The sequence below is a fragment of the Myotis daubentonii genome, chromosome 12, assembly GCF_963259705.1.
Source record: "Myotis daubentonii chromosome 12, mMyoDau2.1, whole genome shotgun sequence".
Lineage (NCBI taxonomy): Eukaryota > Metazoa > Chordata > Mammalia > Chiroptera > Vespertilionidae > Myotis > Myotis daubentonii.
Genome location: NC_081851.1, coordinates 70,289,794 through 70,315,145, shown reverse-complemented (window position 1 = coordinate 70,315,145; position 25,352 = coordinate 70,289,794). Strand labels below are relative to the sequence as shown.

General features: G+C 37.7%; 1 protein-coding gene and 1 long non-coding RNA gene across 10 annotated transcripts in view; both read right to left on the bottom strand.

The window, feature by feature from the left end:
- The window catches only part of ITSN2 (intersectin 2), a 108,539-nt gene that overhangs the window by 46,975 nt on the left and 36,212 nt on the right, over positions 1 to 25,352 (bottom strand). For 8 of the 9 annotated variants that reach the window (XM_059660415.1, XM_059660416.1, XM_059660414.1 and 5 more), the window contains exons 9-22: positions 24,584 to 24,647; positions 23,162 to 23,299; positions 22,634 to 22,719; positions 21,664 to 21,926; positions 20,729 to 20,878; positions 18,127 to 18,267; positions 16,573 to 16,660; positions 14,917 to 15,056; positions 13,838 to 13,918; positions 6,147 to 6,283; positions 4,711 to 4,847; positions 2,951 to 3,048; positions 2,382 to 2,554; positions 1,013 to 1,157 (exon numbers count right to left, since the gene is read on the bottom strand). In XM_059660415.1, the coding sequence (XP_059516398.1) occupies positions 1,013 to 1,157; positions 2,382 to 2,554; positions 2,951 to 3,048; positions 4,711 to 4,847; positions 6,147 to 6,283; positions 13,838 to 13,918; positions 14,917 to 15,056; positions 16,573 to 16,660; positions 18,127 to 18,267; positions 20,729 to 20,878; positions 21,664 to 21,926; positions 22,634 to 22,719; positions 23,162 to 23,299; positions 24,584 to 24,647 (1,841 nt within the window). The remainder of the gene's footprint in view (positions 1 to 1,012; positions 1,158 to 2,381; positions 2,555 to 2,950; positions 3,049 to 4,710; positions 4,848 to 6,146; positions 6,284 to 13,837; positions 13,919 to 14,916; positions 15,057 to 16,572; positions 16,661 to 18,126; positions 18,268 to 20,728; positions 20,879 to 21,663; positions 21,927 to 22,633; positions 22,720 to 23,161; positions 23,300 to 24,583; positions 24,648 to 25,352) is intronic. The other variant, XM_059660418.1, reaches the window with a different exon arrangement.
- LOC132213592 (uncharacterized) lies at positions 6,300 to 10,044 on the bottom strand. The gene is made up of 3 exons (XR_009448032.1): positions 9,550 to 10,044; positions 8,459 to 9,308; positions 6,300 to 8,175 (listed from the first exon to the last, which is right to left on the bottom strand). It is a non-coding gene; the product is annotated as an uncharacterized LOC132213592 (long non-coding RNA).

Here is a 25,352-nt window from a genome sequence, read left to right as displayed (position 1 = left end):
TCTCCTCCAGTGTCCAATGTCTCCTCCGGCAGTGGACTCAGGTGACTCCTCAGAGCAGGAGTGGTTTTGTTTGGCTGGCAAGGCTAATCTCTTTACCTGAGCTCTAATCTTGTACACCCTCCAATTTTCTCAAAATAGTGTTACACTGTCAAGTCCCTCTCCTGAATCGTCTATCTCTTCCATCTCTTTACTTTTCTACCTACTTGTTCTTCCAAATTTCTTAAAGAACAGTCTTAAACTTGCGTTCCAATTTCACCCCTTAGTCCATTCTAATTTAGGTTTTGCACCCATTATACTTCTTCTTGAGGTCATCGATAACAAAAAGGCAAAAGCTTCTTCCAAACATTATTTTCTCTGATTTCTGAACGGTGCTGACATAATTAAAACCTTTGCAGTTCCTCATAATTAAAACCTTTACAGTTATTTATTTATATGTCTGTCTCATTAGATTATGACTTTTTAATGGCAAGGATTTTTTCCATTAAATTTCTAGCACATAATAAAATGCCTGGAACCTACAGTCACACAATAAACATTTTTTTGAGTGAAGGTGAAATCTCTAGGACTCTATTCTGACGAAGTCGGCAATTTTAAAAATAATGTTAATTAACAATGCTTGCAATAGTTATATATCTAAGTTAGAGGCTAAATATACATAACACAGTTCCCACACAAATGACTTAAAAGACAAAAAAACAAAAAAAAACCAAGTCCAAATCTCTTCTTAAAATAACTAAAAATTATGAATACTATAATCTGATTTGTGAAAATGGTATTTTGAGGTTAGAAATCTTAGCTGCTAATAGCTTGATACCATGAGAATGAATTGTTGAAAAACCTCTAAGTAATAATAATTTCTTCATATCACATGTGAATAATAAGAACAAAACTAAGTGCTACAAACTCTGGTTAAACTAGTAAATGATGCCTTTGTACAAAAAATCTTCATTCTATTTTATATGAATCAGGAGCAATGTCAAAAAATAAAGCAAAAAATATTAAAGATCCATACCTGTCCATGAATAGGGGACACAGATCCAGGGGACACAGTGCGAGTAAAAGCTGACTTTTTCTGCCATGATGTATTAACAGTTAGGTTTGAAAAAGATACATTTTGATAATCAGTCACTGATGCTGGCTGATTTGAAGAAAGTGATCTGTAAATATAAAACTTTTATAAGTATACTTAATTGTTTAGAATCTAATAAAGCACTACCAATGTATCAATTTGTAATATAATATACTAGAGGCCCGGTGCACGAAATTTGTGCAGGGGGGGTGTCCCTCAGCCCAGCCTGCACCCTCTCCAATCTGGGACATCCCTCTCACAATCCGGGACTGCTGGCTCCCAACCGCTCGCCTGCCTGCCTGCCTGATTGCCCCTAACTGCTTCTGTCTGCCAGCCTGATCACCCCCTAACCCAGGGGTGGGCAAACTTTTTGACTCGAGGGCCACAATGGGTTCTTAAACTGGACCAGAGGGCCAGAACAAAAGCATGGATGGAGTGTTTGTGTGAACTAATATAAATTCAAAGTAAACATCATTACATAAAAGGGTACTGTCTTTTTTTTTTTTTTTTTTTTTTTTTTTAGTTTTATTCATTTCAAACGGGCCGGGTCTGGCCCGCGGGCCGTAGTTTGCCCACGGCTTCCCTAACCACTCCCCTGCCAGCCTGATCGATGCCTAACTGCTCCCCTGCCAGCCTGATCGCCCCCAACTGCCCTCCCCTGTCGGTATGGTCGTCCCTAACTGCCCTCCCCTGCAGGCCCAGTCACCCTCAACTGCCCTCCCCTGCAGGCCTAGTCCCCTACAACTGCCCTCCCCTGCCGGCCATCTTGTGACCACATGGGGGCGGCCATCTTGTGCGAGGGTGTGATGGTCAATTTGCATATTACCTCTTTATTATATAGGATATAGGATAATGTTTAAACACAATTCGTGGAAAAAAAGAATTCATGTACAAACTAATGACCTATGTTTAAATTACCAAGTTTCAGTATTAACATTAGAACAGGAGGTACTCTTGAAGAGTCCAGTACAGATGATAAAACAATTAAGTCACAGGCTGACATAAATACATATTGGGCATTCACTCATTTGCAGAGCTATATAAACTCCACTGTTAGCTGAAAACTTACTCAGAGCCCTAGCTGGTTTGGCTCAGTGGACAGAGTGTCTGCCTATGGGCTGAAGGGTCCCGGGTTCGATCCCAGTCAAGGGCACATGCCCGAGTTGAGGACTTGAGCCCAAGTAAGGGGCATGCATGAGGCAGCCGATCAATGATTCTGTCATCATTGATGTTTCTCTCTCTCCCCCTCTCCCTTCCTTTCTGAAATCAATAAAAATATGTTTAAAAACAAAACAAAACAAAAAAAACTTACTCAGAAGTTGAGGTAGCAGATAAAGATACTGTGGGAGGAAGCATGGCCTTTTTAGGAGACACAGATTTTTCACTTGATGGCATTTTTTCTACATAGTTGCATGGAAACCAGCCAAACTTTCCTTGGAAACTACCATAAAGCCAACCAGGTTCTCCTGTGGTTTTTTCATCAACCTGTGGAAACGAAAAGAAGGGTTAACAGTGGTTAGAAAGCCACACTTTTACAGTGTAAAGGGATGCAGACTTTGAACACAACCACTGTGACACTGCTAGAGTCAAGCTGATAGCCAAGATGTCTACTAAGTGGCTAAGGGGTGGGCAGTGTATGCAGCACAGATATGCTGGACACTGATGATTCACATCCCACCCGAGACGGAACACGATGTCATCATGCTGCTCAGAATGGCATGCTATTTAAAACTTATGAATTGTTTTATTTCTGGAATTTTCTATTTAATATTTTCAGACTGTGATTGACCAAGGGTAACTGAAATCACAGAAAGTGAAACTGCAGATAAAAAAGATATTACATTGTATTCAGTTCATGAGATAAAAAGACTTTGTTCCTACCTGTATTATATCCCCAGAATTAAAACTCATCTCATCATGGCTCCTTGCTTCAAAGTGATATAAAGCTCTATAATTCACCAATTCACTAGCTGGCTCACCTAAAGAGAAGACAATTGTCATTATTTGCTACTTTCATGTATACATTTTGCTATGACTCAATAAAGAACACGTAAAAGAAAAAAGAAAACTGAGAACCAAACTGTATGATGAAAATCCATTTGTATAGTCTTGTTAGGATTTAAATATCTTGAATAGTCTTAGAATCACTATAAAAGCAAACAAGGATGTTCATCTTAAGTAAAGTTGGAGGCAGTAAAACAGGAGTCCTCAAACTACGGCCCGCGGGCCACATGCAGCCCGCCGAAAACATTTATCCGGCCCGCCGGGTGTTTTTGCCGCCGCTGTGTGCATAGGAATTTGTTCATAGTTTTTTTTTAACTATAGTCTGGCCCTCCAACGGTCTGAGGGACAGTGAACTGGACCCCTGTTTAAAAAGTTTGAGGACCCCTGCAGTAAAACAAAGAGATAACTTGCAGGTGTACCATGCGCAGGGATCTAAGGGAGTGTTGGTGGCTGAGCCATGCAAAGTGGAAGCAGCAAGTGGCTTATTAGTTTGATCTGTGACGTCAGAATATAATAGGGAAAAAGAGCACAAAAAGGGAGGTCACAGATGAGAAGATTAGCAAGTAACCAGGGTTGACTAAAGGGAGATCTATATATTTACAGTATGGCTCTAAAAGAAAAACCACAGAAGGGCTCACAAATACACTAGACTTGATAAAATTAAGATATTTTACTTTGGTCATTTGTAGAATAAATGTTTTAGCTTATAAAACTTTCAACACACTGTATTATCAAGGATTTAATGATCTATACATTTAAAAGAGATATAATAATAAAAAATATTTTAGGAATGGTATATAAAAAACAAAGTAATGTTCTAAAAAATTTTAATGTGCAAAGACTTAAAATTTTATTGTTTCATTAAAATAAACAGTTTAGGCCTAGCTGATTTGGCTCAGTGGATAGAGCGTTGGCCTGCGGACTGAAGAGTCCCAGGTTTGATTCCGGCCAAGGGCACATACCTGGGTTGCGGGTTCAATCCCCAGTAGAGGACCTGCTGGAGGCAGCAAATCAATGATTCTCATCATTGATGTTTCTCTCTCTCTCCCCTTCTCCCTTTCTCTCTGAAATCAATAAAGAAATAAAAAAAATATATAAACAGTTTAGTTACACTAGCTGAAAAAAATATTTGAAACTGTTTACTTAGATTATGAAAACCACATCATGGTCTGTTTATAGTGATGACTTACCTTTTTTTCTCAATGTTGTTTTAAGATTTCTACACTCAGTCTTTTTTTTCTTTAGTATATTTTTTAATTGATTTCAGAGAGAAAGGGAGAGGGAGAGATAGAAACATCAATGATGACAGAGAATCACTTATTGGCTACCTCTTGTAACCACCTTCTGGGGATCAATCCCGAAACCCAGGCATGTGCCCTGATCAGGAATCGAACTGCAACCTCCAGGTTCATGGGTCGACACTTAACCAACTGAGACATACCTGCTGGGCTACCCTCAGTTTGTTTAAATAAGTCTACACAGTTCTCATCCAAGTTTAATTTAGAAAAGAACTTTTTTTCTGATTCTAAGATAATTATCTGTTTTAATTTTCTTTTTGCCTTTCATCAGAATCTTTCTTTTTCCTTTTGTTGCTCTGTCTCAGAAAAATCAAATCTTATTTTTACCCGCATCCTTACATCGTTTCTCCTCAGTTTTCTTTTCCTCTTCTTGAACTTTTTCTTGGGTCTTTTCTTCCTGGATCCGCTTTTGTTTTTCTTCTTCCTCCTTTTTAAGATTTTCTCTCCATAAGTTTTCTTTTCCTTGCTTTGCTTTCCTTCACATAAAAGAGAAAGAGTTTGCACAATGTCCTAACTTTTTAAAAACAAAATAAAAATAAAATAGATCGTGCTCTTGACAAACTGAAGAAATATTACATCTATTTAGATGTAAGATAATATATACTTAAGTATCTATATCTATAAAAGCCTAAGCGACCATTACGACTGAAACGACCGGTCGACCAGCCACTATGATGTGCACTGACCACCAGGGGGCAGACGTTCAACACAGGAGCTGCCCCCTGGTGGTCAGTGAGCTCCCACAGCCAACCTCCCGCAGTCCCTCCCCCCATCCTGCAGGCCCCGGTCAGTCGGGCCCCGATCGGGACTAGGCAAGGCGCCCTGATAGGCCCTGATTGCTGGCCAGGCCTAGGGACCCCACCCGTGCATGAATTTCTTGCACTGGGCCTCTAGTACTCTTATACGGTAATTATATATTTGTTATAGCAAAGAGATATGAGTAGCTATATCTATTTTTTTTTTTTGTCAGATGGGCAAAAAATATTTTTTGGTGTGCTACAGAATTTTAGTATTTAGTTTATATGTGCCATGAGATGAAAAGCTGAAAATCACTGCTCTAAGTGAAGGGTTCTATGTTTCAGACACCACACTGTCCTACTTTTCTTTGCTATAAATGGAGGCAACTGATAAATCTCAGTGGTACAAAGGGAACTGCACAACATGAAATTCTACAATCAGTCTTATCACTCTACAAAACTAAGTATTTTTTTTTTTTTCATCTTTCAGGTCTGATTCCAAAGCCCATATTTTTCACTAATGAAACATAAAATTGGTTACTTTAAATTCAATTCCTAAAAGAAGAACTGAATTTCTAAAATTTAGAATTTAACTAGTATCTTAGGACAATCCTTTTATTTATCCTTTATTCCCCTTCAATTTTTGTAGTCAAACTAGAGGTATAGGTAACAAAATTAGAATTCTTAGATTAATATCTTCTTAAATAATAAAAGGTTAATATGCAAATCAACTGAACGGTGGAACGACTGGTCATTATGATGCGCACTGACCACCAGGGAGCAGACGCTCAACGCAGGAGCCGGGCTCACGGGCTCATGGCTCGCCACAGTGGCAGTGGCAGGAGCCTCTCCCGCCTCTGCGGCAGCACTAAGGATGTCCGGGGAGCGAGCCTAAGCCATCAGCTGGACATCCCCTGAGGGCTCCTGGACTGTGAGAGGGCGCAGGCCAGGCTGAGGAACATGCCTCCCCCCTGCTCCAGTGCCTGAATCTCATGCTCTTGGCCTCTAATAGTATAATAACTTTATCAGCTATATTACCTTATAGCCTCATCTTCTTGTTTCTTTTTTTGTATTAGCTCTGACCTTTTTCTTTCTATTTCCTTTAACTTGTTATGTTTGATCTTATGAAGCTGTTCAAGAGCTAACTGCTGTGTATTGTAGCTTTTTCTCAGTTCCTAAGGAGAAAAGAAAATAAGTCAATTAGGCCACTGATTTAAATATTTTTTTATATAGTGAGTCATTTTCATTAAAAGACAAAAATCTTAAAGCAAGATAAACTAAAGTAAAAATATTAACAGTTTAAAAACATCTAAATGATTAAAAACATAACTGAATACAATATATATTTAAGCCATGTAGCCACTGAGGACAAATACCTGTTAAAAATCATCTACTTGTGTATTAATTCATTTCTAAGGAACACAGAATCTTTACAAACCAATTCTTTGATTTGATAATTCATTTTTAATATAAAAGCAATGCATTAAAACTTCTTAAAACAATGTACTTGTTATAACATCTTAAGAGGAATTTCATTCAGTCAATTTTTTACATAGTAGTCTAATCGAGTATATCTAGTACATAGCTTATTTAAGATTTTACTCAAAATCCAAAGGACTACTGTTCCTGATCTCCAAATTAGTTATCCTACTGTCACCTGTATAAATTAAAATCTCACCTTGCTTTTACTCCAGAACTTTGGGAGCACAGGTTAAGAAGAACCTAACCCACTAAAGATTCTACTGACAGGTCTTTCCCTCTAAGGAAAAGTACCCCCCAATCATTATCCAAAGTCAACAGTGGTGACTTTCCAACACACTAAAGATATTTTGAAGATTCATGATAGTCCCTTTCTTAATAAGAACAACAAAATATGTGGACAGCACATATATATGCTCTCACTGAATCCTCATAAGACTCTGCAAAGAAGGAAGAGCCGATATTGTCAGCTTACTTTTATAGAAAAAGAAAGCAAAGTTTGAAGATTAAATGACAAATAGTTACACAACTAGCAAATGACATGGATGAGACCAGAACTAATTTCTTTAGATTCCTAGGCCAGTACTTTTCTCATTGTTCCTCACTGCTAAAGATACAATATTGTGTGAATTTCCTTAATGGAATAATGGCCTATCAAATGTCTCATCTTTTGGCTTTGCTATATGTCTTAGTGTGATTTGAGCAAAGGAGTAAAAATTATCACTGATCTTCTATATGTCTATTACAGAATCCAATAAAACAATTTCTTAAGATACTTTATTTATTTATTTATTTATTTATTTATTTATTTATTTATTTATTTATTTATTTATTTACTAGAGGCCTGGTGCACAGATTCGTGCACTGGTGGGGTGGGCCCTTAGCATAGCCTGCGGGGATCAGGCCGGAAACTGGCAGTCCAACACCACCTGCCACTCCTGCCTGCTGCTCCTGTTCATCCAGGCCCCGCAGCACCTGCCACCACCACTGCTTGACGGGCTCACTGCTGCTCCACTGCGGTCTTGGGCTGCAGTGGCCAGATGTGAGCCCTGCGTCTAACACCCATTGGTCAGCTGAGTGGCACTCCCACTGTGGGAGCACACTGACCACCAGGGGGCAGCTCTTGCATTGACCGTCTTCCCCCTGGTGGTCATTGTGTGTCATAGCAACTGGTTGATCAGTCACTTAGGCTTCTATATATATAGATTTATTTTCCTCACCAAAGGATATTTTTTTCCCATTGATTTTTAGAGAGAGTTGAAGGGAGAGGGAGAGACAGAGAGAAACACAGACATGAGAGGAACATATCGATTGGTTGACTCTCACATGCCCGGGAGCCTGCAACTGAGGTACGTGCCCTTAACTGGAATTGAACCCGGGACCCTTCAGTTTGCAGGCCATTGCTCTATCCACTGCGCAAAACTGGCTAGGGCTTTAAAGATACTTTTAATGTTACTCATATTTCGCCATAAGTAGCTTAAAGGAGTGACCAGATGCTCTACTATCCCAAAGGGTCATAGAGCTAGAACTAAGTGTCTGTCTTCTTTCAAGACCATTGCGACCAATTCCATCTCACCTGCCAACTAACCTTGTCATTCTTTTTTTTTTTTTTTAGTAGAAGATTTTTATTTTATTTTTATTATTAGTTAAGGTATTACAAATGTGTCCTCATCCCCCCCATTAACCCTCAACCTTCCCCCCCCCCCCCCCCCCCGCCGCACACACTCATGCTCCCATCCCCCTGTTGTCCATGTCCATTGGTTTGGCTTATATACATGTATACAAGTCCTTCGGTTGATCTCTTCCCCTTACCCCCACCCTCCCCTACTTTCCTTCTGGGGATTGATAGCCTGATCGCTGTTTCTCATAACCTTGTCATTCTTTACTACCTGAATTCTCTGCTTTTAATGCTGCTTTCCCCTTGATCTGACCCAATCCCCCAACCTTCCTCTCCTCAGACCCCTTCAATGCCCTAGAACTTCCTCTTAGTGGTCAGGACACTCCCACAAGCCACATATCTTCTCTGAATGGAAAGTCCCTTACCTCCTTGCCTTTCTGGCTGATCCCTTAGGATAATGCCTTTCTTCTAGTTCTTTCTCAGTTGATTATCACGTAGTCCATAAAATTAGGGCCAAGTGGTGACTTTAGTATTTTTCCTTGCTCTTTGTTGTCACTTACAGAATATTATTTCTCCTCACTCTTACAAACTATATTTTTGTGAGGCTTGTACCATCTAGCAATACCACCCTCCCTTTCCTCTTATTGTTAGGTATTGATCACCTGGTCACTGATCCACAATGACTCCTCTTTACCATTCTCCAAGTCTTTGACATCCACATAGATGACCAAATCAAAACCTCAACTCTCAGGTTGATCTCCTCAACAATGATCTTTTACTCCATCTAATCCATTATTCACATTATAACCTACATCTTGTCAACATCAGAAACAGAACTACCATTGATCAAATATCCCATTCTTCAAACAACTTCTTATTCTTTGAGCTTTTCTTATATCTAGTACACCATTTCAACAGTTTTCCAAACTCATTTAGACCTCCATTCTGTTGACCCCATCATGCTCTCTTTTTTTCATCAGCACCTCTACTTCTCCTCACATCCATTCATGTCCAGTCCATATTTCAGAGCTCTTTATAATAATTATTGTGTCACAGGGTTGTAACCCCCCTGTCCCTTCCTCTTTGGCCATTTCTGTTAAAACCTCAAACCGCGCCGAAACCGGTTTGGCTCAGTGGATAGGGCGTCGGCCTGCAGACTGAAAGGTCCCAGGTTCGATTCCGGTCAAGGGCATGTTCCTTGGTTGCGGGCACATCCCCAGTGGGAGATGTGCAGGAGGCAGCTGATCGATGTTTCTCTCTCATCGATGTTTCTAACTCTCTCTTTCCCTTCCTCTCTGTAAAAAATCAATAAAATATATTTAAAAACAAAACAAAAAAACAAACCTCAAACCTGCATAAACCTAAGAACTTATTTCATCAGCCTTCTCAGCGCTTATACCCAAGCAGCTGAAATTGGTGGAGAAAAATGATACAATTAGACATGCTGTTTTCAATTTAAATTCAAGATCGCCAACTTCAAACAGGCATTCAACATTGCTCAGCACACCTGTTTTCCTCTACTAAGCTTGCACCCTCCACTCCAGAGATGTCTACTTCTCTGCCCTGAAACTTCCTAATCTTCCTTCCATCCATTCTCTGCAAGACCAGCTAGTAAGCTTGCCTCATTAAACCATCAGACTACAACTCCCTCTTCTTTCCATTTCAAAATCAATAAAACTTCCTGCATCTGCACCCATCTTCTTCTAGTCTAGTTTGAGTTACTCCATGTTCTCAATTGCCCAGGAAGAGTCCTTATAATAGCCCAACTTACTTCTAATTTTAAGTCTTGAAGCTGTCAACTTCCTATTCTCCACCAACAAATCTAACTTCACACCCATCTTTTTTTTTAAAAATATATTTTATTAATTTTTTACAGAGAGGAAGGGAGAGAGATAGTTAGAAACATCGATGAGAGAGGAACATCGATCAGCTGCCTCCTGCACATCTCCCACTGGGGATGTGCCCGCAACCCAGGTACATGTCCTTGACCGGAATCAAACCTGGGACCCTTCGGTCCGCAAGCCGACGCTCTATCCACCGAGCCAAACCGGTTTCGGCCTTCATACCCATCTTTTTTCCCATGTGATTTTTTATTTGATTTGTACTTCTCTTTTATTTTATTTATTGTCTCAAGGTTTACATATGTCTCCTTTTTGCCCGCTTGACTCCCCCACATCCAGCCATTCCCACCCCGGGCAAGCTCCCACCGCCCCAGTGTTGTGTGTGTCCATTGGTTGCTCTCTAACCTCCCCTCCCACTCCTGCCATTTGTCTCTGGGTCTATTCTTGTTCATCAAATTATGTTGATCATTAAAGCCCACATATGAGTGAGATCATGTGATATTTATCTTTCTCCAACTGGCTTATTTTGCTTAGCATAATGCTCTCCAGTTCCATCCATGCTTTTGCAAATGGTAAAAGTTCCTTCTTTTTTATAGCGGCATAGTATTCCATTGTGTAGAAGTACCATAGTTTTTAAATACACTCATCTGCTGATGGGCACTTAGGCTGTTTCCAGATCTTAGCTATGGTGAATTGTGCTGCTATGAACATATGGGTGCATATATCCTTTCTGATTGGTGTTTCTGGTTTCTTGGGATATAGTCCTAGAAATGGGATCACTGGGTCAAATGGGAGTTTCATTTTTAGTTTTTTGAGGAAACTCATACTGTCTTCCACAGTGGCTGCACCAGTCTGCATTCCCACCAGCAGTGCACAAGGGTTCCTTTTTCTCCACATCCTCGCCAGCACTTGTCGTTTGTTGATGATAGCCATTCTGACAGGTGTGAGATGGTACCTCATGGTTGTTTTGATTTGCATCTCTTGGATGATTAGTGACTTTTAGCATGTTTTCATATGTCTCTCGGCCTTCTGTATGCCCTCTTTCGAAAAGTGTCTACTTAGGTCCTTTGCCCATTTTTTGTTTGGATCATTTATCTTCCTTTTGTTAAATTGTATCCCCCATGTGTTATACTGGAAGTATTCTTTTTATTTAATCCATTAAATTCTGGATTATCTTAATCTGCTTCCCTAGGGACTTTACTCTATCAACTGCCATTTTATATATTCAATGTCACTCAATCTCTCTCTTTCCTCCTTCCTCCCTTCCTTTTTTAAAAACATATATTTTTATTGATTTCAGAAAGAAAGGAAGAGAGAGATAGAAACATCAATGATGAAAGAGAATCATTGATTGGCTACCTCCTGCACGCCCTTCTGGGGAATTGAGTCTGCAACCTGCGTATGTGCCCTGACCAGGAATTGAACTTTGACCTTCTGGTTCATGGGTCAATGCTCAACCACTGAGCTACTCTGGCTGGGTCCTTCCTCTCTCATTATCATCTCCTTCAAATCTGTCTTTCTTCCTCCATTCCTTTTGCATTTAAAAAATAGCCTTTACTTAAAAGAATAAATTACATGGAGTCAGAAGTGTTCCTAAAATGTGAAATACTAGTACATGGTTCTCTGCTGTTTTTTGACTAATTTCATTGTGCTTTTTTTCTCATAAACTCTACATAGTAACCCTAAATGCTGCATATTTCTGACTGAGAACATTTAAAACCATTCATTCATTCAACATGTACTTATTGCCACCCACAATCTTCCATGCACTAGGTGCTGGTAATTTGACAATGAAATTAGTCAATCATCATTAAGACATTGAGTTGGATATGGTTGCCTAACCACCATGTCCATCCTTTTGTCTTATCCCTTTACTATGTAGCCATATGCCTCACAGAGAGCTGATAAAACCTCCAAGGCTGGTCCTAATTTTTCTTTTTTCTCCCCCAGCTTTACTGAGGTATAACCGACAAAAATTTATATATTTTATACACTGTGAAATGATCACCACAATCGATCTCATTAAAATAGCAATCTCCTCATATACATAGTTCTCTCTCTCTCCTCAGTGTTAAGAACTTTAAGATCTATCCTCTTAGGAAATTTCAATGAAACAAAACAGTACTGTTAACTAGTCACCCTGCTATACATTAGATCCCAGAACTTACTCATCTTACATAACCAAACTTTTTACCCTTTATCCTTCAAGTCTTTCTTCCAAAGACCAAAATTTTCCTTTGACCTCATACTCTGTTCACTCTCCTCTTAAAAGTTGCTCACACTCAACCCTTCCTCAACTCCCACTCCTGATCTGTTGCAATCCTGCTTCTGCTAGTCACTCAACTGAAATGGCACTTTCAGAAAGGCCTTCAAAGGTCTCTTTGTTGACAATTCCATGGGTCTTTTTCATTACTATGTTAACTGACTGCTCTGTATCACTTCACCATGATGATTACAGAGGGACTCTATCCTTGCTTTCTGTGACACCACGGCCAGTCTCCTGAGCACTCTGACAGTATAGGTCTCATCCCCTTTGAGTTTTCTAATTGCCCCTGGTGAAAGTTTGAATAAGCAGTGAAAGGCTAGAAGGCAGGAAGCAGAACGAAAAAAGCAAAACAAGAGGTAAGAATAATTTGCTGGCCTGTGGAGAATCAAATGTTATGTGAAAGAATGATAATCCACAAGTCATCATTAAACCCATTTTACAGACAAAGATATTTAAGTTTAAATTTTTGTGTAATTTGTAGAAAAGTTCTACAAATCAGATAATTTGGCCATTTTGCCATAACCACAAAGGAAAAGCTGATGCTGTCATTCCAATTTGCCCTATTTTTGCTTAGGTAACAAATGAGCTCTATTTATCACATCCCTGTCTTGGCTGTGCATATGCAAACTACTGCCTACAGCCGTCCATTTTAGTCCCAGGTTGAATGCAGTCAAAATCTACTATGGTTAGCACATGGTACAGTTGAAGCACCTTTCTTTTAAACTACAGTAAGTCCTCACTTAACATCGTCAATAGGTTCTTCAACTTTTAAGTGAAACAACATATAGAAAAACCAATTTTACCATAGGCTAATTGTTATAAACAAGAGTTAAGTTTCTATGGTATCTCATCAATGTTATAACAAAACGACATTGAATAAAACATTATTTGAGGACATGCTGTATATTAAAACAGGAATTCATTGAGTATTTTAAATACCCATATGCTATATATGACAAAGTGAGCTCTTTATTTATACATGTGATTTAAACATTTTTATCTTAAGTGCAAGCATGTCTAAACATGAAGCCTGGTAACTAGATGTAACTAAAGCTGCCCCTGCATTATAGGTTAAAATCGTTCCATAAAGCGGTATTAGAAAGCAGCAACCCATTATATGTATGATATAACCTAGTCCTAAATTTCAGAAAGTAAAAGTTTTATTTTAAACAGTGATATGGGTAAATGACTTAATCTCACACTCCTTTAGCTTTCCTTTTAATTCAATCAGTGATCATCCAATCAGCTAACCCAGCTCACAAGGATGATGTAAGGGAACCCGGTGATATTTCCAAGTGTCTGGGCTCTTTATGAGAAAGGCAATCATACTGATTTCTGGCATTAGACTCAAACAGGCAGTTAGATAGCAGAAGGATATTCAAGCAAGCAGGAAGAAAAAGGGTCTATATAGTATATGTTATTTCAAACAAAGATATTCAGATAAATGCAAAAAATAGTCTAGTTAAAAAAAAAAAGAAAACAGTAAAGTAACTCAAAGCAAGGGAGCTAGATATTAGAAAATAACCTTAAGTAAGAGGAAGAGGTTGTTGAGACAGCTGAGCAGAGACAAAAGGCACTGAAGAACAGAGTCATCCATACTCCCACACTGCAAGATAAGGCAGATAAAAAGCCAATTAAACTATGTACAGATTAAAAAAATAATGTAGGGAAGTTAACTTGGCTGGCTTGTCTGTACATCAATGACGAATTATTTGGTTAAATTTTTTTTCTAAATATATACGTGTGTGAAATGTATTATTAATACGCACCTCAAATTTCTCTTCCTTAACTGAACCCACATCACCTCTTTTCTCTATTTGTTTATTCTAGAGTTTGTTTCATGTTATTCTAAATAGTCAGCAAGATAAAAGTCACATAGCTGCCTGAAAAGCTATGTAATACTTTATGCTCTGAAAACTTTATGCTCAGTTAGAAAGGAATAACTCCCACATTTGAATGATGTGCCATCAGTCTGGCTTTTAGCTTTTCATATCTTCTTTCATAGGAATAGTTTTAGTATACAACTAATTCTTCACAGAATGATAGACATATAATATATAATTTGGACTTCTGCTCTGCACTGCAGCAAATAATGAATCATGAGCTTATTTTCATGCAAAGTTTATAGTGCCAGAGTATGCTTTAGATTTCACTGATTATTATATTATTTCACAAAGGTTAAGTAAATTAAATTGTAACAAAGAAACAAGAAAAGAATTTAGTGTGTTAGAAGAGCTTCTACCAGGACTATTATAAATTTTCCATATTCCCAATTTTAGAATTTTGCCCAAGATCATGCTGGCTGAGATCCATTCTTTGATACTGACAAAGGCAATTATTCTTAAAATGTGAAAATGCCCAATAAAAACAGTCATCAAAAACTGAAAACTATAGTAAATGATGGTTAGTTACATGACACAATGTTTACATCTACAAAGAACATGTAAAACAATCTTGCAATTCTAATACAGCTCAAATTATAAAATAAATTATGAAAATGTACTATCTATAAAAATAATTTCACATATTCATTCTATTAGGTCAAAATTAGGAAGGTAAGAAGGCAACTAACTAAAAATGAATGTAATAGAATATAATAAATACCTTTAGTTGACTATTAAATGAATCCATTTCTGATAGCTTAGATGCAGTTTCTTTTTCCAGTGCATCTAACTGTTCTTTAAGTCTTTGGCATAATTCTTCCTTTTCTAATGACTTTTTATGAAGTAGACTCATTCCTAAATCTGAAATACAGAATCAGACAGTTTACATTTGGTAGAAATTCCCATTTCTTTACAAGTAATTGGCATTTGCTGTCTGGTCAAATTGGTCTAACTAGAGAAAGACAAAGAATGTACATGTATAATGTGGATCAGCGGAAGAGATAAAAACTCAGTGGTCATTACCCCCTTTCAAATCAGATCCTGGGAAGCTCTTCATATAGAAATGTGTAAGGAGTGGTTGTGTACTCAAACAGTATAGGACTTGAAGTGGTGCTCCACTTGGGGTAAGGCTTTTCACTAACTTGATCCTCAGGCTCTCTTTCTATACAATGAGCATCATATCTCTGATCTCATTTATGAGGTGATGGATATAAAGCCATTAGTATAGAGTCTGGCCCACAGTAAATACTCAATTAACAGCAGCTACTGTCAAAGTAGCTTTCGATATATTCTTCGTGCTTCCAAGAACAGGGGAATATTCATAGCAAGGACTCAATTAATATTACAAACTGGATTATTTAGTAATGTTCCCAAGGAAGTAAGAACAGAGGGCTTCCTTTTAGATAACCTTTCTTACAGAGTCAGGCAGGGATGGAGAAATTAGATAGAAATATATAATGCAACCCTAGCCGGTTTGGCTCAGTGGATAGAGCGTCTGCCTGGGAACTGAAAGGTCCCAGGTTTGATTCCAGTCAAGGGCACATGCCCGGGTTGTGGGCTCGATCCCCATTGGGGGACTTGCAGGAGGCAGCCGATCCATGATTCTCTCTCATCATGGATGTTTCTATCTCTCTCTCCCTCTTCCTTCCTCTCTGAAATCAATAAGAATGTATTTTTTTTAAAGAAATATATAATGCAGATTACATTACAATAAATTAAAATTGCAATCTTACTATTTACATACATATTTAAACTTTATTATATTTTTAAAGTATAAACATCTAGTATAAAACTATAAAATATTTTTAAAAACTAGTGTAAAATAAAACACTTTCAGAAAGGCACTTTACTCTTTTACATTAAAGAGTAAAAAAACTCCCCTTTATCTCAACTCCCAGCTTATCCCCCTCTTAGGCATTTACATTTAGATATGTGCATAATCAATATTTATTTCCAAAGGATTTTAATGGGCTCATATTGTCTACATTGCTCAACAATTTGCTTTAAATTTAGTAAACATCTCCTACAAAACAGTTCTTTACAATTCATGCAGGAATATGGCCAAAATGTACAGTCTTGTGTTAGAGCCAAACCTAGATCTTGTTTAATTGTACTCTGGCATTTTATTTGATTAATATTTGAAATATGTAAATAAAAATCTTATCAAGATTGGAGGACATACCACAATTATTACTTATTTTTATTAATATAATGTTCTAACATCTGTGATATTTTTCACATTAATCTGAAATTTTTAACTGCAGACAAAAAATGTTATTTATAACAGAATAATGCTATCTTAAAAAGTAACAGAATATACTGATACAGTCAGTCATTCAGAAAAGAATAAAAGGCAAAACAAACCTTAGAGACTTACCAGGTGTGTTACCAAGCTGTATGTTTTTAATTCTTTCATTTAATAATTGCTTCTCAGGTACCAAATAGATAAGCTTATTCTGATATTCCTTATAAAAAGAAAAAGTAGTGCTTGATTAAAACTGTAATGCCTATACTTTTTTTTGCAAACTTCAAAACATGATTTAATCACTCTTAAAACTTAGAATAGGAATAATATGTAGCTGTAAACTGCTCACAACTTATGAATAAACTAGAATGGAGTACACATGACTGAAAATACAATTATTTAGCCCCCGTCGGTTTTGTTCAGCAGATAGAACATCAGCCCTCAGATTGAAGGGTTGTGGGTTCGATTCCAGTCAACGTACTTTGGTTGCAGGCTCGCGTGTGAGAGGCAATCAATCGAGCAAACAATCGATGTGTTTCCTTCTCTCTGTCTCTCCCCCTCCCTTCCACTTTCTCTGAAAATCATTGGAGAAAATATCCTCAGGTGAGGATTAACAAATAAACAAACAAAAAATACAAATGTTTAAACATAAATCCATTTATGAATGGCTGGCTGAAATTAAAAGGTGTGAAGAAAGCCATTGTTAATGGGGTACAACTGGAGCCTTAAACTTTTCAGCACAATGATGGATGGCAGTGGGCCCAGGCGAAGAGGTGCCTTTGGTATCTGCTACATGGTATGTGTAAGCAGGCCAAGACACTCCAGAATAAATAAGTGTATATCAAAGAGGGACTAATAACTCTGGGATAACTAAGGAAGCAGGTTTAAATCAGATGGGAAATGTTATTGAATCTTTGCCTATATCCATGGTGACAAAGTGAAAAAACAGCTTATTAACTGCTAGTCCATATAAAAGGGAAATTTGCTAAGAGGACTCTAGAGATACAGAATGCTTTCAGAGTCCCTATTCTGCAAATGATGGCAACTGAACTAGATCCTAATGCACAAGTACAGGATAGAATTACCAAGTCCCTGGGGGACATAGTCAACATTCTTCCACAATTCTGAAAAGAATAATGTTAAGTCAAAACTTCCTAAAGTAGTAGCAATAACCTTAGTTTAAGATATATAAACTTAAAACACAAAATGATAAATGTCCATTTATGTATAGATATTAAGCAGACCTTAACCAGATGTCTACCAGAGTTTTAGGTGGTCACTGAACTTCCTGATATTATACAAAAGATTGTGTATATTCACTTCCTTCTGGGAAGGTGGTCTATCAGAGACTTGAAAGGGTTCTTTTTTTTTTAAAATATATTTTATTGATTTTTTTACAGAGAGGAAGGGAGAGAGAGATAGAGAGTTAGAAACATCGATGGGAGAGAAACATCGATCAGCCGCCTCCTGCATACCTCCTACTGGGGATGTGCCCGCAACCCAGGTACATGCCCTTGACCGGAATCGAACCTGGGACCCTTCAGTCCGCAGGCCGACGCTCTATCCACTGAGCCAAACCGGTTTCGGCTGAAAGGGTTCTTGATACCAAAAATCAAAACAACTCTACTAGGAGGAATTATTAATTACGGTTCATGCTGAAGGACAATTCAGCAGCAAAGGACTTACCTGAAGTTCTTGCTGGAGCTGCTTGATTTCCATAATTTCCAGGTCACATTGCTTATCCAGAACTTCCAGCTCAGTCTTCTGAGTTTGTTTTCTGAGTCGGACATCTTGAAGTCTGCCTGAGATCTGCTGCTGTTTGCCATTCTACAGGAAGAGCATACAAATATAAGATAACATAAAATGCTAATAGAAAATGTTATCAGGAAAATATTCTACTTAAATTTTTAAATGTCATTTATACTCAGTCTAAGATAAATGTTTAAAACCAAGTGGAGTATGTATTTGAGTTCTATCTTTTGACTCAAGAGAACTGTTAGCAGGAAATGCACCATTTTCAGAGTGTAAGAGCCCATATATTAGGATGAGAAAGTACAAATATAACACACTAAGTTTCTTCTGAGTTCAGCATTGAGGCACTTTTATAATATTAAAATAGAGACAAGCTTAAAGAATAACAAGGAATAAATTTTGCATGCAGCATTAGCATTACCTTCTTTGAGCTTATTTCTAACCTCATTGCTGCCATCTAATGTCCTCTAATCAGACAATGTCCAGGAGGGCCTTTCTGGCTACAATTCTCTTCCTATAACAATATTCCTCTCTCCGTTCTTTCTGAGAAGCAGAAAAGAAATAGAGAGCAGAGATTTCCAATGGAAGCTAAGAAGAGGGTTGAGGTGTTATGGGCTGAACTCTGTCCACCCCAATTCATGTTATAGCCTAACCCCCAGTACCTCAGAATGTGACTGTATTTGGAGAAAGGGATTTCAAAGAGGAAATTAAGGGTTAAGTGAGGTCATATGAGTGGGCTAAGACCATCTGATTGGTGTCCTTACAAGAAGAGAAAATTTGGACACAAAAGAGATACCAGAAATGCAGAAGAAGAGGAAAGACCATCTGCGGACTCAGTAAGAAGGCTGTTATCTGCAAGTAGAGAGGCCTCAAAGGAAACCAAACCTGCTAATACCTTCATTTTAGACCTATAGCCTCCAGAATGGTGAGAAAATAAATTTGTTGTTTAAGCCACTGGTTTGTGGTATTTTGTTATGACAGCCTTAGCAAACTAATACAGTAGGATGTGGAAAAAGATCATGAATAATCAAAATTTCCTATTTGAGAAGTATACACGAAAGATATACATGCTGTGTTCATCCTAGAGCTTATGTTATCTTCAGCACGTGTAAGCATAGGTTCTGGATCTTTTCAGACTCTACACAATAATCTATATTACTGCTCGGTGTGTTACCCAGTTCTTGAGGAAAAAATCATCAATCTTAGGGTAGTCTCCCATTATATTTTAAAGGAAAAATATATAGTCAAGATGATGGTTTAGACCAGGGGTGGGCAAACTTTTTGACTCGAGGGCCACAATGGGTTCGTAAACTGGACCGGAGGGCCGGAACAAAAGCATGGATGGAGTGTTTGTGTGAACTAATATAAATTCAAAGTAAACATCATTACATAAAAGGGTACGGTCTTTTTTTTTTAGTTTTATTCATTTCAAACGGGCCGGATCCGGCCCGCGGGCCGTAGTTTGCCCACGGCTGGTTTAGACAGATATCAAATTAACTACATAGAGAAATTGAAGTTTTTTAGGCCTGTTTTGTAGTACTATGGCATGATTAATAATTGTGGTATTCAATGGGGGGGATAAGGACACATATGTAATACCTTAATCAATAAAGAAAAAAATAAAAAAAAGTTATTGTGGTATGCTTTCCCACACATTTGAAGGCTTAATATAGTACCTTTATAACTAAAAACATTGTGATAATTTAAAAAATCTACTTCAAGTCACCCACCAAATAAATAAATTAAGATCTAAATTTGGCTCTACCACATGGCTACAATGCATTTTTGCAATACCTTACTGCACCATTAGATCAGACTTCTGTGATTCTAGGATCTAGTAGAATAGTATGCCTTACCCAGATCCTTTATAGTTTTTCACTCTGCATTTCAAAGTCTTTTAATAACCTGACCCTCTGACATCTGATGTGTAAAATATAGTAAGTATAATGGCTAATATTAGCTAATAACTACAGTCTTACAGAACTAAAAGGAATTGTAATAGATCACTTATGTCAGCAGTTTCTAATCATTTTTTATTTTTAGCAGTAGAATCATTTTTCCAAGCAAATCTTAGATAAAATGCCACTAAAAGTAAGACAGACAAATGTGGAGCTTCCCTACTGTGAAGGTGGGAAGAACTGGGAAGGGTGAGCACTGCCCTGGCTCCATGGCTCCCCACTCCCACCGCCTGGCTATCCCTTTGTAGGCCACCTTCCACAGACCATTACTGAGCCAGCACCACTTTCTTTTATTTTATAGAAGGGCAAAGTAAGGCACAGAGAAGGGAAATGTCTTACCCAAGAGTACACGGTTTGCCAGCATTTAAACTGAGACCACACATAATTCTCAGCACTTTGAGCCAGTTACCCCTTTTTAGGAAACTATACTGTCCAGTTAAAAAGCACATAGGAAAATATAATTGTTTAATTGCATTAAAACATGATATAGTCATGAGATGGATTTTTAAAACAATGACATTACTCAACAGGTAACTCGAGCATCATTCAGATAAATTTCATTTAAACTTTATCCATACCAGTGCTTCCAACTCGAGATGAAGACTCTTCTTTTTAGAGTTTAACCTCACAATTTCTTCCTGCTCTCTGTTCCTTTGATTGAGGAGCTCCTGTCTGCGAATTCTCTCCCACTCTAAACGACGTTGTCTTTCAAGTTCCTGTTTTGCTGCCTGAGAATAATGAATTAAAGTTAATTTCTCCATAAACAATTTTGCATCATTCAAACACCGATGAGATGACAAAAGTGAGGCAGGAACTGAGTGCCTGTGGGTGACTAGGCAGACCTAATTTTATCAATGGGCTTAATTAAAGAACTTCCACAAAAATGACTTCATCCATCAGATTTATGGATTGACTCACAGGGAAGTTACTTTTCTTTTAATAAACAAAAGGATGATTTCGTAAAAAATGTGTTACTAGGAATAACTGCACCTTTTTCTGGTACCAGGGAAGAAAACAACTTCTATTCATATTATTTATAATTTACGGTGCTCCATCCCCAGCCCTTTAAAACACAGCCTGTCCTCCTAGGAACCCCACACAACACTGTTTATCCCAAGGACTTGCGCAAGCCCAGCCTCTTGATTCCTCACTAGACCTCTGTCTCCCCACTCTCATCTTTCTGCCTCTCCAATTCCTTGGCCTCTTAACTCTGGATCCTAAGCTTGTGTTCATTTGATGACCCGATCAAACTGACTTCTTCCCCTGGCTCACTAACCTTAGCTCCTCACTCTTCTCTGCAATCGGTTCTCCTTTGGGATGTCACCTGAAGACATGCTTTCTCTTACCACTTATTGGCCCTGAACACCCCTCACAGGCACGATTCAGATTTGTATAAAGTAAGTATGAACGAGGATAAGCCACAATAAAACCAACCATTTTTTTAATTGAAGAAAATATAGTCACTTATTAAATGAAATTGTTTTCTTAGGAAATAAAATAACCTAAAAATAACCTCTCGTCTTTCTATCTCTTTTCTCCTTTCTTCCTCCCGTTGTCTCTCCAATTCCCTCTGCTTCTCCAAGCGTTTTTCTAATTCAAGTTGTTTCTTCCATTCTTGTTCTTGCAATTCTCTCTGTTTTCGTTCCCACTCTTCCTTTTCTTTCTGGGCTTTACGCTCTGCCTCCCTCTGTTGCTGCTCCATCAGGGCTTGGCGTCGCTTCTCCAGTTCCATGTTCCCTCGCTCATAGTTGGCTTTCCGCTTGTCCTCAAAAGTAACTGAATAAGGTACATTATAAGCATCCTCACACATGAAGAGCCTGCTGAACCTGCAATTCAGTTTCAACATACACATGCCTTGTGACCCTTTGGCTATTACTCTTTGGATACTTCTCCTAAGGATCATTGTAACCCAAATGTAAATAGTAAACTATTTCTGCTCTAAGAATATTCATTTTTAGAAAAAAAGATTTCTAAGTTTGAACCCACCCAAGAGAGAAATAATGTTAACTATTTCTGCCAATAAAAATACTTTTCAACTTTTTTCTCAACATTTCTTTAAGGACAACCAAAGTTGGATGGCTATATATTTATTTTATTTGACATGTGCCATTAACTTATTAATATTTTTCAATATCTACATATGTACTTTTTCAACTAATATTTAAACTATTTTTAAAAATTCAAGATTTCATTGCAAAATTTGCTCTAATGATTTCTCCTGAAGTGGGAGAAACACTTTAAGTAGGATGCTAATACACACATTCTTGCCAAATACACACACTGTCTCTTCCTCCTACATACATACTCTCTTAATTTTGACAATCTTAATTTCATTGATGTCAAAATCCACCCCATTTATCAAATAGTTTCTTGTATAGCATATAAAATATTTAAAATATAAAAATTCTGAATATTCATTTGCATTTCATGGTAAAATTTAAGAGAAGTCACTATAAATATACAACTTAGACACTCAATGTTACCTGGTAATTTTTTCTGAGGTTCCTCTTCTTGTATTTTCTGATATGAAGGCAGAGTTCCATTAATGGAATCAATTTGCTTTCCTCCTCTAAGAAAAGCAAACAACAAATAAATTTAGCATCATGCAGTCGGAGAATTTTTAGACTAGATTATATAGATTACCTATGACCAGAGCAAATTAATATTTAGAACATTATATTAAAGATATTTAAAACACAGTATGGTCCGTAGTTATAATGAACAGCAGTATATGGATTGTCAAGCCAGAGAGATCTGATCAAATCATGGCTCAGCCAATTGTTTTTTTGGGTAAATTTATTCTCTTTAGTCATCAGTTTTCTTATCGATAACAATGAAAACACAACTACTTCTAATATCTATTACTTCTCAGTAATTCATTAAATTCCAAAATCAAATGTCAGTGTAAATGTTTAACTCTCCACTAAACTAGTGGAAATCCCAAAGTAGTACTCATGTCTGCCAAGTGATCAAAACCACCCCTCTTCACCTGAGGGGTGAAGGGCACTCACCTAAAAGACGGAGGGACCAGCTCAGGAGGTAAAGTCAGAGGCAAAGGCTGTCCAGCTTTGGCCATGTCAGTGAGGTGCATCGCAAGGATAAACTCTTCAGCTTTTAGTTGTCCATCCCCATCAATGTCAGCCAGACTCCTAAAGAAAATGTGAAAACTCACAAGTGAGAAATAAAGTCTCAGTTTGAAATCAAATATTTTCAAAATAATTCAATTTTTTTATTTTTAAAACAATAATAATGATAGTGCTGGTCAGAGTGGTTCAATTGGTTGGGCGTTGTTCCATGCATGGAAAGGTTGGCAGTTTGATTCCCAGTCAGAGCACATGCCTGGGTCACGGGCTTGATCCCCTATAGGGGACATGCAGCAGGAGGTGGCCGATTGATGCTCTCACATCAATATTTCTCTCTCTCCCTCTCTCTTCCTCTCGCTCTAAAAATCAATTTTAAAATCTTATGCCAAAACCGGTTTGGCTCAGTGGATAGAGCGTCGGCCTGCGGACTGAAAGGTCCCAGGTTCGATTCCGGTCAAGGGCATGTACCTGGGTTGCGGGCATATCCCCAGTGGGAGATGTGCAGGAGGCAGCTGATCGATGTTTCTCTCTCATCGATGTTTCTAACTCTCTATCTCTCTCCCTTCCTCTCTGTAAAAAAAATCAATAAAATATATTTAAAAAAATCTTTTAAAAAAAGAATTATAGTAAAATAGTTATCATAACATATTTTAGTAAAATGTAGAGATACAGAAAAGTGAGTTAATTTTTACCCTTAATTTCAAAACACTAAAGAGAGAAAAAACAACAACTTTTAAATAGAAAGAAAACTATTCCTTCTGAAAATGTGGACTGCCTTTTTTCATGGTTAATTCACCTAGCAAATCACTTTTTTTTTGTTGTTAATTCACACCTGAGGAAATTTTTTCCATTGCTCTTCAGAGAGAGTGAAAGAAAGAAAGAGAGAGAGAGAGAGAGAGAGAGAGAGAGAGAGAGAGAGAAATCGATATGAGAGAGACACATTGATTAGTTGCCTCCTGCATGTGCCCCCACTGGGGGTGGGGAATGAACCTGCAACCCAGATTTGTGCCCTTGACCAGAAAATGAAGTGTGACCCTATGGTGTGCAGGCTGACCCTCTAACCACGGAGCAACACTGGCCAGGACTCAAATCACATTTAATTCTAAAAATGAGATATTTTCTAATTCTCCATAAAAGGCATTATATAAAGCAAACTAGTTTTACTTATAAAATAATTAATTGCAAAGTTCTCATGAATAACATTTTGCACAATTTTATTTGCTTTCAAGGTTGTGTTAACTTTCAAGCAGCTACTTTTATGGAACATCTTGGAGTCACAAACTTTTATAGAAACATTATCTTATAATAGAGGATGTATAGTTAAAAATCACAATTAATGGGCAAACTTACCAAATAGTAGCTAGCTGAGTTTGAGAAAGATTTGACTGAAGAAGGGCATTTCTAGCTTGAAAACCTGATTGAGTGGGAAAAACATAAAAAATGAAATAAAAGAAAGTTCTTTAGCCTCTTTAAAGTCACACAAACCTAAATAGCTGTACCTGTAAAATAACACTGTTGCTATCCTGGGAACTTTTAACATAAAAATTTTTACCATGTGCCAGGCACTGAGCATTCAGTAGTAATCAAAACAACACAGTCCCTGTCCCCAAAGAATTTAAAATCAGAATTAATGGAGCCAAATGCTCAGAAGATAACCATACACAAGTGACTGGGATGCAGGACTGAGCCACCAGTACAGAAAGTATTTAGAGGCCAACTTCTAGTCTGGAGCCTCCTGGCACACCAATGCAACCGGAAGCACTGCTTCCTTAGCCTTTTCATATCTCTCCCCGCTGATCATTCCTTTGTCTCTACTCTTCCTCTTCTAAATGACTTGTAAATGTTGATACTCTCCAAAGATTTATCCTGGACATTCTTTTCTGAGTATTCACATCCATTTCTATGACTGTAAATAGCACTTAGAGGCTAGTGATTCCCAAATGTACATTCCCAACATAAACCTTCCTATAGCTATTTTATCTGATCACATCAGTATTAATATATCCCATTCTATGTTCCCTAGCACTTTAAAGCTCTATTACTTTTATTTTTTTTTATTTTATTTTATTTTTTTTTTAAATATATTTTATTGATTTTTTACAGAGAGGAAGGGAGAGAG